The sequence below is a fragment of the Alexandromys fortis genome, unplaced genomic scaffold (genome assembly GCF_014885135.2).
Source record: "Alexandromys fortis isolate MF-2015 unplaced genomic scaffold, M_Fortis_MF-2015_v1.1 scaffold_18, whole genome shotgun sequence".
In the NCBI taxonomy this organism is placed as follows: domain Eukaryota; kingdom Metazoa; phylum Chordata; class Mammalia; order Rodentia; family Cricetidae; genus Alexandromys; species Alexandromys fortis.
The window spans coordinates 11,456,486-11,468,527 of record NW_026067897.1 but is presented as its reverse complement, the minus strand read 5'-3'; the positions used below and the strand labels follow the sequence as shown (position 1 = coordinate 11,468,527).

General features: G+C 37.8%; 1 protein-coding gene across 2 annotated transcripts in view; it reads right to left on the bottom strand.

The window, feature by feature from the left end:
• Positions 1-2,884: 2,884 nt before the first annotated feature.
• Positions 2,885-12,042, bottom strand: part of Tcea1 (transcription elongation factor A1) — a 28,265-nt gene continuing 19,107 nt past the window's right edge. For both annotated transcript variants that reach the window (XM_050165278.1, XM_050165286.1), the window contains exons 6-10: positions 11,761-11,817; positions 10,706-10,860; positions 8,062-8,208; positions 5,714-5,785; positions 2,885-4,279 (exon numbers count right to left, since the gene is read on the bottom strand). In XM_050165278.1, the coding sequence (XP_050021235.1) occupies positions 4,271-4,279; positions 5,714-5,785; positions 8,062-8,208; positions 10,706-10,860; positions 11,761-11,817 (440 nt within the window). In that variant the 3' untranslated portion in view covers positions 2,885-4,270. The remainder of the gene's footprint in view (positions 4,280-5,713; positions 5,786-8,061; positions 8,209-10,705; positions 10,861-11,760; positions 11,818-12,042) is intronic.

The window sequence follows — 12,042 nt, the reverse complement described above, 5'->3', positions numbered from 1 at the left end:
ACCTTTATCTCTTTGAATCTCCACAACCTCAAAAAAAAATTAACTTTAAGAAACTATTTATGTAGATAGCTGTTTTGTGAACATGACTGTGTACTATGTGTATGCAGTGTCCTCAGAGGCCAGAAGAGGGAGTCAGATCCCTCGGAATTGGGGTTAGTTATTGGTGAATGCTGAGACTCATCCTGGGTTGGCAGGAAGAGCAGTTAACTGCTGAACTATCACTCCAGCCTGTCTTAAATACAAATATAAACCTCAGTTATAAACCTTTCAGTACTTTTTAACTTTTTCGTTTTGGCTTTATCTCACTTGGCACTGTAGTCTCTGGTTACCACCTCACAGGTTTTTTAATATACTCCACCACTGAATTCCTTCTTCAAATTGTTCTTTGGCATTTTCCCTTGTTCTCAATACATAACCATCAGAATGCTCAGTCTGTTTACAAGATGTGTGTGTGCGTGCATGCTGTTGGATGAGTTTATGTGTACTATGTGCATGCAGGTATCTGTGGAGGCAAGGTGACAGATCTCCTAGATAGTATAGTTATACAGGCAGTTGTGAGCCACCACCCAGTGTGTGCTGGGAATCAAACTTGGGCCCTCTAGGAGAGCAGCGAGTGCTCTAACCACTGAGCCATCTCTTCAGTGCCACCTCCTCATGTTTTATTAAACTCAAATACACAACTATTTTTTTTTTAATTACTTGTGACAGAAATCTATGTGGACTCACTTTTTAAAGAAGGAAGTCTGTAGAAGCTCTCGTATCCATGTGCCTGTCCTGGGTCTAGGCATCAACTTCCCTTTGCTTCATCACAGGTTGCATTGTTTTGGCAAAAGGCAAAAGCAAAGAGCCCTAGATAAGGCTCATGTTGGCTTAGTCATCAGTGTTTTTCAGTGTCAACATAGTGTGGCACGGGATAGGACACAGTGAATGAGACCCATGAGGGTCACTGACCCCTAAAACCAATCAGAAAAGTGTATAGGAACCAGTGCAAATGGAACAAAAGCTGGAGCCTTGCCATTCCAATGGCAGGGTTCTCAATGCTGTGTTTACTTTTCCAAATGTCAACCATATCTCACAATGTACCATTACACAAATAATCAGGTTCAAGTATACAGTTAAGGAAAAAAACACAGGCTAATTTTGTCAGAGTATCTCACGGTGTGCTTCTGTCTTTGAGGTCACTAAAACAGGGGACTCATTCAAGGCAATTTCCTGTGCTTTCATTTTCTGCCCTCTACTTGGACGTAAGAGTACAGAAGTTGATTTGGGAAAACCCCCAAACTTGGAAATTGATACTGCTGCATCACTCTGTGGAACTGAAACACCAAAAAAGGGGTTACCTGCTTCCATACTCAAGCGCATTTTGTCTTTCAAAATTGTATGTCTAAAAGATTACTCAATCTGTAGTTCCCAGATCCCCAATCTGTGGAACCTTTCAAAAGCTATACCCTGATTTCTATGCACCGCCACTACTGTGACTCATCATTTCAGGAACCCCTTACTTTGTGATCAGGAATTCTCCTAGTTGCAGAGTCACAGAAAACAAATCTACTCCAGGACCTCCTGAGTCCAACCTTACAGAGCTACAGGTACTGGTTATTGTAGACAGTCATGGTCTTGAGATGTCCTGCAATACTCTTCTTAACACACACCAATTACTCTCCCGTTACCATCTAGGAATTTGCTGTTAGCTCTCTGTGAAGTGGGTTAGCACCTGGCTTCTCGGTATGTAGTGTTCACTTTTTAGTCCACTTACCACTGATTAGCCCATCATATTTCCTGGTAGGATGTCCCTTTATATTTAACCATTTTTGGAAACAGGGTCTCATCTAGCCCAGGTTGGCTTTGGATTCCTTATGTAACCAAAAATGAACTCCTGACCCTCTGCCTCTAAAGGCTAGGACTAAAAGCATGCATCTTAATTCCTCTCAAATGACTAATTTCCTTTGGCTAAATGAGGGTAAAAAGGGGAATATTTATTGATTAAAACTTCTCAAATGAAGCTGGGCATAGTGGCATACACCTTTAATCCCAGCACCTGGGAGGCAGAGGCAGGCGGATCTCCATGAACTCGAGGCCAACCAGAACTACATGAGTTCCAGGACATCAAGAGCTACAGAGACTCTGTCTCAAAGGAAATAACAAAAACTAAACACTTCTCAAATGACAACCTTTTAATTATAGTTTTTATTTTGAAATGAAATCCTCAAATCACACTTCTGAGTTTTTCTCTTTTATTCCCCACATCTCTCTCCCTCTCTGAAGCAGGGTCTCTCTACTTAGCTCAGGGTAGCCTGTAACTTGCTGTGTAGACCAGACTGTTCACTGCTGGGGTTGAAGGTATGAACCACCACAGCTGGTGGTTTCATTTGTAAATTATATACAGATTTGGATGTTTGAGTTTATGTAAGTATTTCAGAATTTTTGTCACAGTCTAGCACAATTTATAAATCAATGTCCAACAGCACTCTGAGGGGCAAGAATGTCAAGGCTGTTGCGTTCTCTCGGCATGATGGTATGGCTCTTCATTATTTGCAAATGTATTTGCCCAAGTCACGTTTCCGGTGTTCACTTCAGTTACTCTGTCTAGGAAATAACTGTAAAATAAGACCCCTCAGAATGCACCCAAAACTTGGAAATGAATACTGCTGTATCGCTTTGTAGAATTAAAGTCCCGTGTGAATGAGCATCTAAGATGAGCTCATGTGCCTGAGAACCACTGTTCTCTCCATCACCAGGGGTTCAGGAAATGACAGGCTCTAACCACTGTTCAATACCAGTTTTGACCTGAGTATGACCAAGCTTAAGTAGAACAGAACCTCAGAGTATTGTTAGTAGTTGGGGGAGGAAAGTTTCAACATCTAAATAAAATGACAAAATATAATACCTGTTTAACAACAAAAAAATTTATTGATTTACAAATTTTAAAATGGATCACTTAAAAGTGGGACTATTTTAACCTTATTTTAAAACTAATTCTTTTAAAATGTACTTTATTTTTAAAGTGACAGAAATTACCCATGGACCAATCCTTTTTAACATGGACATTTGTTTTCTATGTTATGTTGAACAGTCTGCAGAGCAGAGCAAACACAAAGCTTGTATAGTGGTCTTTACACAGACGTATGGCCAGATGCGGAAGCACGTAAATCATAAGCTTTACAACAGTGGCCTTTACTATATGCATCGGAACATCTGTGTCAAGAAGACTGTGAAAACCACTGCTTATTACCAGCAAAACAAGCGGGACACATTTAAACAAAGGTAAAACTTAATTGTGAAATATGCACTGTAAAACTACTTGCTACAGCCAACATTTCAGTTGGCTCATCATCATCATGTAAAAAAAAGTCAGCACAAAAGATTCACACTAAAACATTCTTTTTTCCTTTTTTTGCCACCTCCACGTGCAAAGAGCACAGCTTAATGACTTACACAGGCCTTGGGCTTAACCCTTGGTCAGTAGATTCCCAAGTGCAAGTCCAGCCATGCTGCCTCCAGGAACTCTACTAAGATGCTGACATTTCCTTCCCAGCATGTCTTCTATGGGGGAAAATTCACCAAAAGTATGCCTGGGAGGGGCTTCCTGAAAACCTTAGGAAACTATAACAGAGCTCTGTTAAACTAATAGAGTGCAAAGTCAAATAAAACCAAACTGATTGAAAAATCAAGTCGATTTCCAAAGAAAACCCTATTAAAAATGATAATATACATGTATAAGAAATAAAAAAAAAGATGACTGCAGTTAGTCACAGATGCAAGAGATCAAGGATCCGAGGCTTTGTGAGCATGGTAATTAAGAGCAAATTCATATGCTAGTTCAAATAGTATGCACAATTTGATAAGCTGGTCAAGGGTTACTGGAATACATATCATATTTGGTACTCTAACATTTATATTACTTCTTTGCTCCTCCTTTAATATTTTAGGTACATACCAATGAGAAAAGCAATTTTGTCTTATTGCATTAATGTAGAACAACAGAATTTTTATGTGTTCTATCTCAAAAAGTTAATATTCAATAAAATGTAACATCAACTTATAAAAATAAAAAAAAAATGCAACACATTATCTAGTTCTCCTGTGGTCTCCTAGCTGATCTGAAACCACAGACGGCTTTTAAGAAAGAATGTTAGGTAAAAACAAAGACCGACCCATAGGACGGTACTGCTTACAAATATCAGGGAAACGAGTTGCCTGGCCTAATTTTAAAGCTAATTACAAAATCCATTTTTCATAATGGTCCAGATACCTTGCTGATTCTTCCAACTCAACAGAACTGCAAAAAAACAAAAGAAATACTTTGTAAGATTTAAAAAATACAGACAATGACGTATATATCTCGATTTTATACACCCTATGACAGAGGCTCCTATGGAAAGACTTTATACATAATAGTCACTCATTTTGACCCTCCACCATAGAATTACAAAGACTATGTAACTACAGAATAAATATGTAAAGTTTTATTTTAGTAGTTTTTAAAAGTACTTCTCTTAATGTTTCTAGGTTAAATAACTAACAATTCTTATCAGCTTTCTTTCTACATTAAACTGAACTTTCTTAAATTCCTTAAGTACCATATGGCACAACCTGTTTGGTGAACTGCTTGTAGTAAAACAAACTGTACTGCTTGCTCATCGCAGTGATAAACGTATCCAGCATGTGTAACAGATCTAAGAGGACTATCTAGACATGCCAAGTTTCTTCGTCAGGATTGAAGAGAAGCAATGACACAGGTGAGATCAGGTGTTATTTATGTCGACTACACGAGGAAACACTAGATCAGTGAGGGTGAGAGACAAGAGATTTCCAATCACTGTGTGACTCCAAAGACTGATTCTACCATGAGCATCGCCCAACCCCACACCACTAACAGCCTTATCATTATTAATAATAAAAGTGCCTTTGAGCTGATATGCAATTCTAGTTTTATATTTTGTTTTTGGTGCTCAAAAAAAAATAAATAAATCCCTCAAAAATTAGCTTTCCACTGGTCTGTACAGGCACAGGCTTTCAGCAGCAGTTGGGAGAGACTAGAGCCCCACTCCTTCTTAACTACTGGTAGATTCTGGGGGAGGAGCAATGGAGAGCTGCTCCAAAGGACAGTAAAAAAAAAAAACACAGTTATAGACAGTCCTGGTTAAACTCAGTGTGTCACAAAACAAAACATGAATGTGAGAAAGGGACTGATGGGGAGGGAGAGATGAGAGGCTGGCAGTGAGAATAGCCAGAATACATTATATACACGTGTGAAGTCAGCAAAGAACACATACAATAAACATTACAACAGAGAACTCTTAAACACATGTAATTAAAAAAAAAATAAACTTGCCTGTATGAGACAAGTTCACAGAGACAATAAATATTAAGGCTTACTGAAAAGCTACCAAACCAGAACCATGCCCATTAGAATTCCTAAAATAAATCCCAATATCATATAGAACTCTATAACATTTTCCAAAATCAAATTTATTAAAATAAGTAATAAACATACACTGCTTTTCTGGAAGAACAAGAGTGGAAATAATTCAATAACTACAGTATCTGTATCTACGGGAACGTGTGATGGTAATCTAATATTCTTTCCTGCCATTCTTGCATTAAAAACATATGTGTTATTAAGATCAAACTCCAGGAGGGTACATAGTACTATCTTAGATGGTTTATGAAGAGACAGTAAATTATCATATACAACCCAGGGGTGCCCTACCTTCCACCGATTTCCACATTCATTACATAGGACAAATGTTGTCATTGGTTCATCAGCACTACGAGTTTGCACCTGTAGCAAAATTAAATCAAAAATACTTTTGAATTACCACTAAAAATAACCCCACCTATGTAAGAATATTCTACATAAAGACATACAGTATCTCCAGTGATATCACCCTAAGAAGTCTAAGAGCTTATACAAATTCAAATACACTATTGGCAAAGGAACATAATTTCAAACTTTTGTTTTTCTAAATCCTTCTGTTCATCTTTCATGTGTCATTTATCCAGTTAAGTAGAAAACTTCTCTGAAAGTCTCTCATTAAATTATGCATTTTGCAAATGGTTAATAATCATGAAACCAATAATTAACATGTTAATGACCTACACATTAGCAAAGATGTTAATAAAATCCAAAGCATTTCTTTCTTCTTTTTTTTTTTTTTTCCCCCTTTTTCTTGGCTTTCAAGATGGGGTTTCTCTGTGTAGCTCTGACCTCTGGCTATCCTGGAACTCACTCTTATAGACCAGGCTGGCCTTGAATTTATAGAGATCTGCCTGTCTCTGCCTCTGTGCTGGGATTAAAGGCATGCACCACCACCACCACCGGGCCCCAAAGCATTTCTTTCTGACACACATTAACTGACACAACCTCTCTAAAAGTCATGTTAAATACCCATATCTCTGCCAGGGAACATGGCATTCTCATCTACTCTGATACACAATTAGAAATACAAGATCTCTGTATAAGGATAGTGAAGAATGTCACTTAGTAAGAGCACATATGTTGGAAGTGAACACAGAAGAGTAAATGCATCTGATGGAATACTGTGCACTGATTAAGATATTTACAAAAAAGCTGGGCGTGGTACAAAAGCCCAACAAAATGAAGTTACCATCTCAAAGACTTGTTCTTCACTCAAGTACATGGCAGTATCACAATGGTCAATGGCTACCCAGTTTAACGGGAATGGAATTTCACATTTGCAAGCAGAAAAGCAAAACTGGAAAATGTTGAGACCATGTCTTAAAAGAAGAGTTCAAAATAGAACACTCAGGAAGACCTGGGCTGAGGACGTAGCTCAGCCATTGAAAAGTGCTTGCCAATCACAAACAAAGCCTCAGGCTCAAAACCTAGCCACAAGTTTCTGGTAAATCATCAATATGATTTTAACTTAAAGCCCACAAAAATGAACAGACATTCTAAGGGCTGAAGAGATGACTGACACCTCTTCTAATCTCCAAGGGCACCAAGATACACGTGGTGCATGAGAACATGCAGGCAAAACAGTTCACACATAAAACATAAATAAATCTAAAAGGAGGAAGAATAAACATTCTAAAACTAGTATTACAAGGCCTCAGGATAAAAATAATAGTCCTAGCTGGGCGGAGGTGGTACACACCTGTAATTGCAGTACTTGGGAGATAGAGACAGACAGATCTCTGTGCAACCAACCAAATAAATAAAAAAATCAAACTCAGAGTTCTTGACTAATTTTCTGGAATCTAATGTGTTTTACACCCTGTATCTAACCATATCCTGATATCTACCTTGATAAGATGCTTTGCCAAATAACTTTAAAATATTCAACCAAATTTCTACATAAGCAAAAAAAAAAAAAAAAGGAAATCCCCCAGCCCTCGGAAATCCCCTAGTCTTGCAGTTCTTTTAAAGCTATTGTAAAGCCCACTGTCTCCACCACTGCTAATTTTCTCAAACCTTGCTTTAGGGACATAGCAGAGCAGAGTTTAAAGTTATCTTAATTTGATTAAAAGAATTGTGCTCTTGCTTGGTAGGATCAACACCTATATCCATGACCTGAAACATGACCTTTAAGGGAAAATTTCTAAGGTTAGGGAGATTATAGATATACAACAATACAAGTAAAGAAAAAAAATCATATTTGGCAAACAAAAATGAAGATGGTGTTACTTTTATATAGACATACAACAACAGAAATTTGTTGAGTTCTTTGTGTTACTCAAAACCAAAAAGGTCAATCTTGTCATATATGAATGCAAAAGTCATCATGTTACAAACAGGAATAGGTATTTATTTGTACACAGGCCATGTGAGAGAGGAGAACTTCCCTTCACTAGATGGTCCTGCTTGCTAGTACATCTGGAGTTCTTTAAAATTACTACAGTTTTTATAGTAAATATTTTCATTAGCACACAAATATATCAACTTATCTTTAATTAGTTGGAATCTACCAAGAAAGTACTTTTTCACCAAAGAGGTTATATCTTTTCTTGAACAATATCAGGTTCTGTAATTATCTTTACTCTGAAACAGGAGTGAAACATTCTTAATGTGATCATGAGACCACAGTCAACACAAACCTGTGTGTAAGTGCAGTTCTTCTTTTTACATTTGCCACACGTGAACAAGTCAGTCTGGGTCCCACCAGTCTTGGCCATCTGATGTTCTCTGATGGCTTCTTTCGTCAGGTTTTTCCTCATCTCTTTGAGCTCATCACTAGCCATTTCCTATGACAGAAATGGCAATATAAATGAGTTACAGATACATTTGACAGCTATTCTATACCCCGAATGCTTTTATGTTCACAAAGCTTAACAATAATCAGTAATAAAAGTAAAACCAGGGCTGGAGACATGGTTCAGAGGTTAAGAGCACTGGCTGCACGTACAGAGGCCCTGAGTTCAATTTCCAGCAACCAAATGATAACTGACAACTCTGGTGCCCTCTTCTGGCAGGCAGGCACTGTATACATAATACATAAATCTTTAAAAAAAAATAAAAGTAGAAATCGGCTGACACAATTTTAAGTTTAAAACTAGTATTCTTCCCCTCAGAGGATTTAAAATAATTTTCTTTCAAAATCTCTTTAAAGACTCAGTGTATGTTAAAATTAGGTACATCCACTGCTTATAAACTAACAAAGCAAACCTATAGCAATCATACCTCTGGTGTGCAAAAGGTGATCTTTTAAATATTCATTCCATCCTCAGAAACCAGGGACTTTGTACACAGAATATGCCAGGTAAATTTTTTTTTTTAAATGACAGAAAGCACAGAGACTATCATGTTTGGGTCAAATGGGCACAAAAGTTAACATGAAGGCAAGTCTGGTGACCCAAAATAAAATGATTTCTTCAGTCACTGAAATAATTACTGTAAGGAAACCCCCATAAGGTAGATAAGCGGCTCCACGTCCCTCGACAGTACCTAGTAGAGGGCATGTACACACAGAAGCAACAGAGGCTACCATTCTGACAACGGTTTAACTGAACAAAGATTTTTAAGTTTATCTTTTCTTATTAAGCCAATTGGGTAACTAAGTTTGAATTTATATTTGAAACTGCTTCTACGAAAGAATTCTAGCTATAAATGACATCTTAGAAATGGCTCTCTTGCAGTGGTTATCCTACTCAAGTAACATGCTCATCAGTGGATGAACTCACTGGATGGAAGATTAGTGGAGTACTTTACAGTGGGAAAACTCCCTGACATTACCCAAAGTCACTAAAAAAAAAAAAAACCCAAGAGGAAATGCATGCCAAGAGGAAAGTACCAAGACACTAGTTCCCTGACAGAATGTATCTGAAGCAAAATCCACCACTTAAGAAAAGGGAAGCTTAAGTATAATCAAACTATTTGGAAAATCAAGCAGAGAGAAAAATAAAGAAATATGATCTAATGCAATATTCACAGAAATGTATGTGTGGAAAGAGCTAGTTCTTCAACACAGCAGCACCACAGAGGAAAAAGGCAGAGGGGGAGGGAATGTGAGGGACAAAAGAGACCGCTTTAAGCTAGACCTGATGACATATGTGGTACTTGGAGAGGCAGAGACTGGCAAATCTCCATGAATTCGAGTCCAGCCTGGTCCATAGAGTGAGTTCTAGGACAGCCAGGGCTACACCAAGAAACCCTGTCTGGAAACACCCCCACAAAAGAAACCGCTTTAGCTTAAAAAAAAAAAAAAAAAAAAAAAAAAAAATCAAAGGTAATGTGTAGACTTCAGCTCCTGGCATACATAGAGCTTAATCAGGGAGATGTGAATATGAGTAAGTATCATACCATGGCAAGGCCATGTGTTTAGCTGGATGTGGTAATGATAATGTACCTACATACAGAAAAGTATTTAAATAGATATTTAAAAAATATGTATACACAGACATGTATACATGTATGGGTTGAAAGGATAAACACCAGGGATTTGCTTGACATAAATTCAAAAGCAAAGAATAGAAAAAAAAAAGGATGATTAAAAAGAAAAAGAAAAGCCAGGTAGTGGTGCTGCACGTCTTTAATCCCAGCTCTCAGGAAGCAGAAGCAGGCAGATCTCTGTGTTCCAGGCCAGCCTAGTCTATAAACAGTTCCAGGAAGCCACAGCTATGCAAAGAAACCTTGTCTTGAAAAAAAAAAAAAAAAAAAAAAAAAAAACCAAAACAAACAAACAAAAGGTGAAAAATACTCAATAGCAAGTGGAGGTGGAACTCAGGTGATGGATATATGGAATCTGACTACACTTTGTTCTCTGCTTTGTGGACATTTTAGAATTTTTTTTAGTTTGTTTTGTCTGGTCTGAAACAGTGTTTCTCTCTGTGTAGCCCTGGCTGTCCTGGAACTCTCTTTGAAGACCAGGCTGGCCTTGAACTCACAGAGATCCTCATGCCTCCAATGTCCAAGTGCTGGAATTAAAGACACGCTCCATCACCACCCCACTAGTATTAGATATTTTAGTACCATTTTAAAACAAAATTACTTAAAAGATAGCAAACAGTATTAGCTAGTTAAAAAGTCAGGATTTCTGTTGGATAATTAATAAAGCCAGCAGACTGTCGATGATGGGTTGCAGAAATTTAATGCATCACAAAAGAACATCTGGACAGCTCAAGACAGAAGGAAGAAACTGACAGTGGAAATGGAGCAAGTGATCTTGAGGTTTCTAACATATACATTTATCACACTTGTTTCCGAAGCAGTTTCACACAAGCACTTCCACACAGACTTGCTCACCTCTGCTGTCATCCTAGCAAACAGGTCAGGAGGAATATTCCCACATAGCACATTTTTTCTTAAATTTGGATTTTTTGCATCTTTAAGATTTGATATCCTACTTCGTACTCTGTTTTTGTATTTCATGTCTGTATTCCTTATGTCTTGATATATAGGTACTTGGCCATTAAGGAAAAAAGATTGTTATAAAGATAACATTTTTTTTTTGTTCTGCCAAATTCAAAATTCTTAAATTTTCTAAACAATTCATGAAAATGTTTTCCATAGAAAAATACTTTCAGATTCCTTCTTCTGTAATTGGTCAATAGTACTCAACCTTACAACTGTTGACTCAGTGATGCTTTTTAAAAATGTTTAATGTCAGAAGCAAGCATCAACATGATTTCAAAGAGGTACTCTGACAAAACCCAAGTTATCAGATATTTGAAAGAGTTCTAAAATCACACCAGTTTTTAACTTGATTAAGTCTGAATCCCACTAAGGATCTCAAAATCTATGAGCACGGCCATAACTCCCTCAGAGGTCTTATGAGAGGAGAGCACCTGAGGCCACACTAGAGACGCATCTCATCTACCAGCTCAGCGAGAAGATGCTACAGCAGGCTCTTCTCCACAGAAGGCCAGGTCAAAGCAGAGACCAAGGCCCAGAGGGGCTCATATTTTACAAAGGGCAGTTCCTCAAAAACAACATTCCCATCTTACACTGCCACATAGGCACTCCCCTTGCAGCCTTTTCTATGGTATGAATACATGTGCTGGCAGAAGGAACAGGGACTATGTAGTCTGAGGCCCTCCCACTGAGTGGGCCTCACATTTTCCCTGCCATTTTACACAACTAACATTCAGATGCTACACTTCCAATATACAAAGGCTGAAAAGATTACCATTAATCATATGCTGTTTAGTTTTGAATGAGAGAAAAACAAATGAAATAAACAGGAATGTCCTTCTTCCTAAAAAAAAGTACAGAATAAACCTCTGACTTATGTAGGAGGACAGGGACAATTAACCTCACAGATTACTACACACAGCTATGGATGTGAACATAAAGGATATCTTCTTCAATCTGGGATCCCAGTTCTTCCTCATCAGCTCCAATAGCAATGTAGTCATCTAGAAAGAGAAATGAAAAACTCATCAAAACACTCCTATTTACAATGGAAAAAAGAGAGCATCTTCAACAAATTGTGCTGGCAAAACTGGATGTCAATCTGTAGAAGAATGAAAATAGATCCATGTCTGTCACCATGCACAAAACTCAAGTCCAAGTGGATTAAAGACCTCAATATCAGTCTGAACACACTGAACCTGATAGAAGAGAAAGTGGGAAGTACTCTA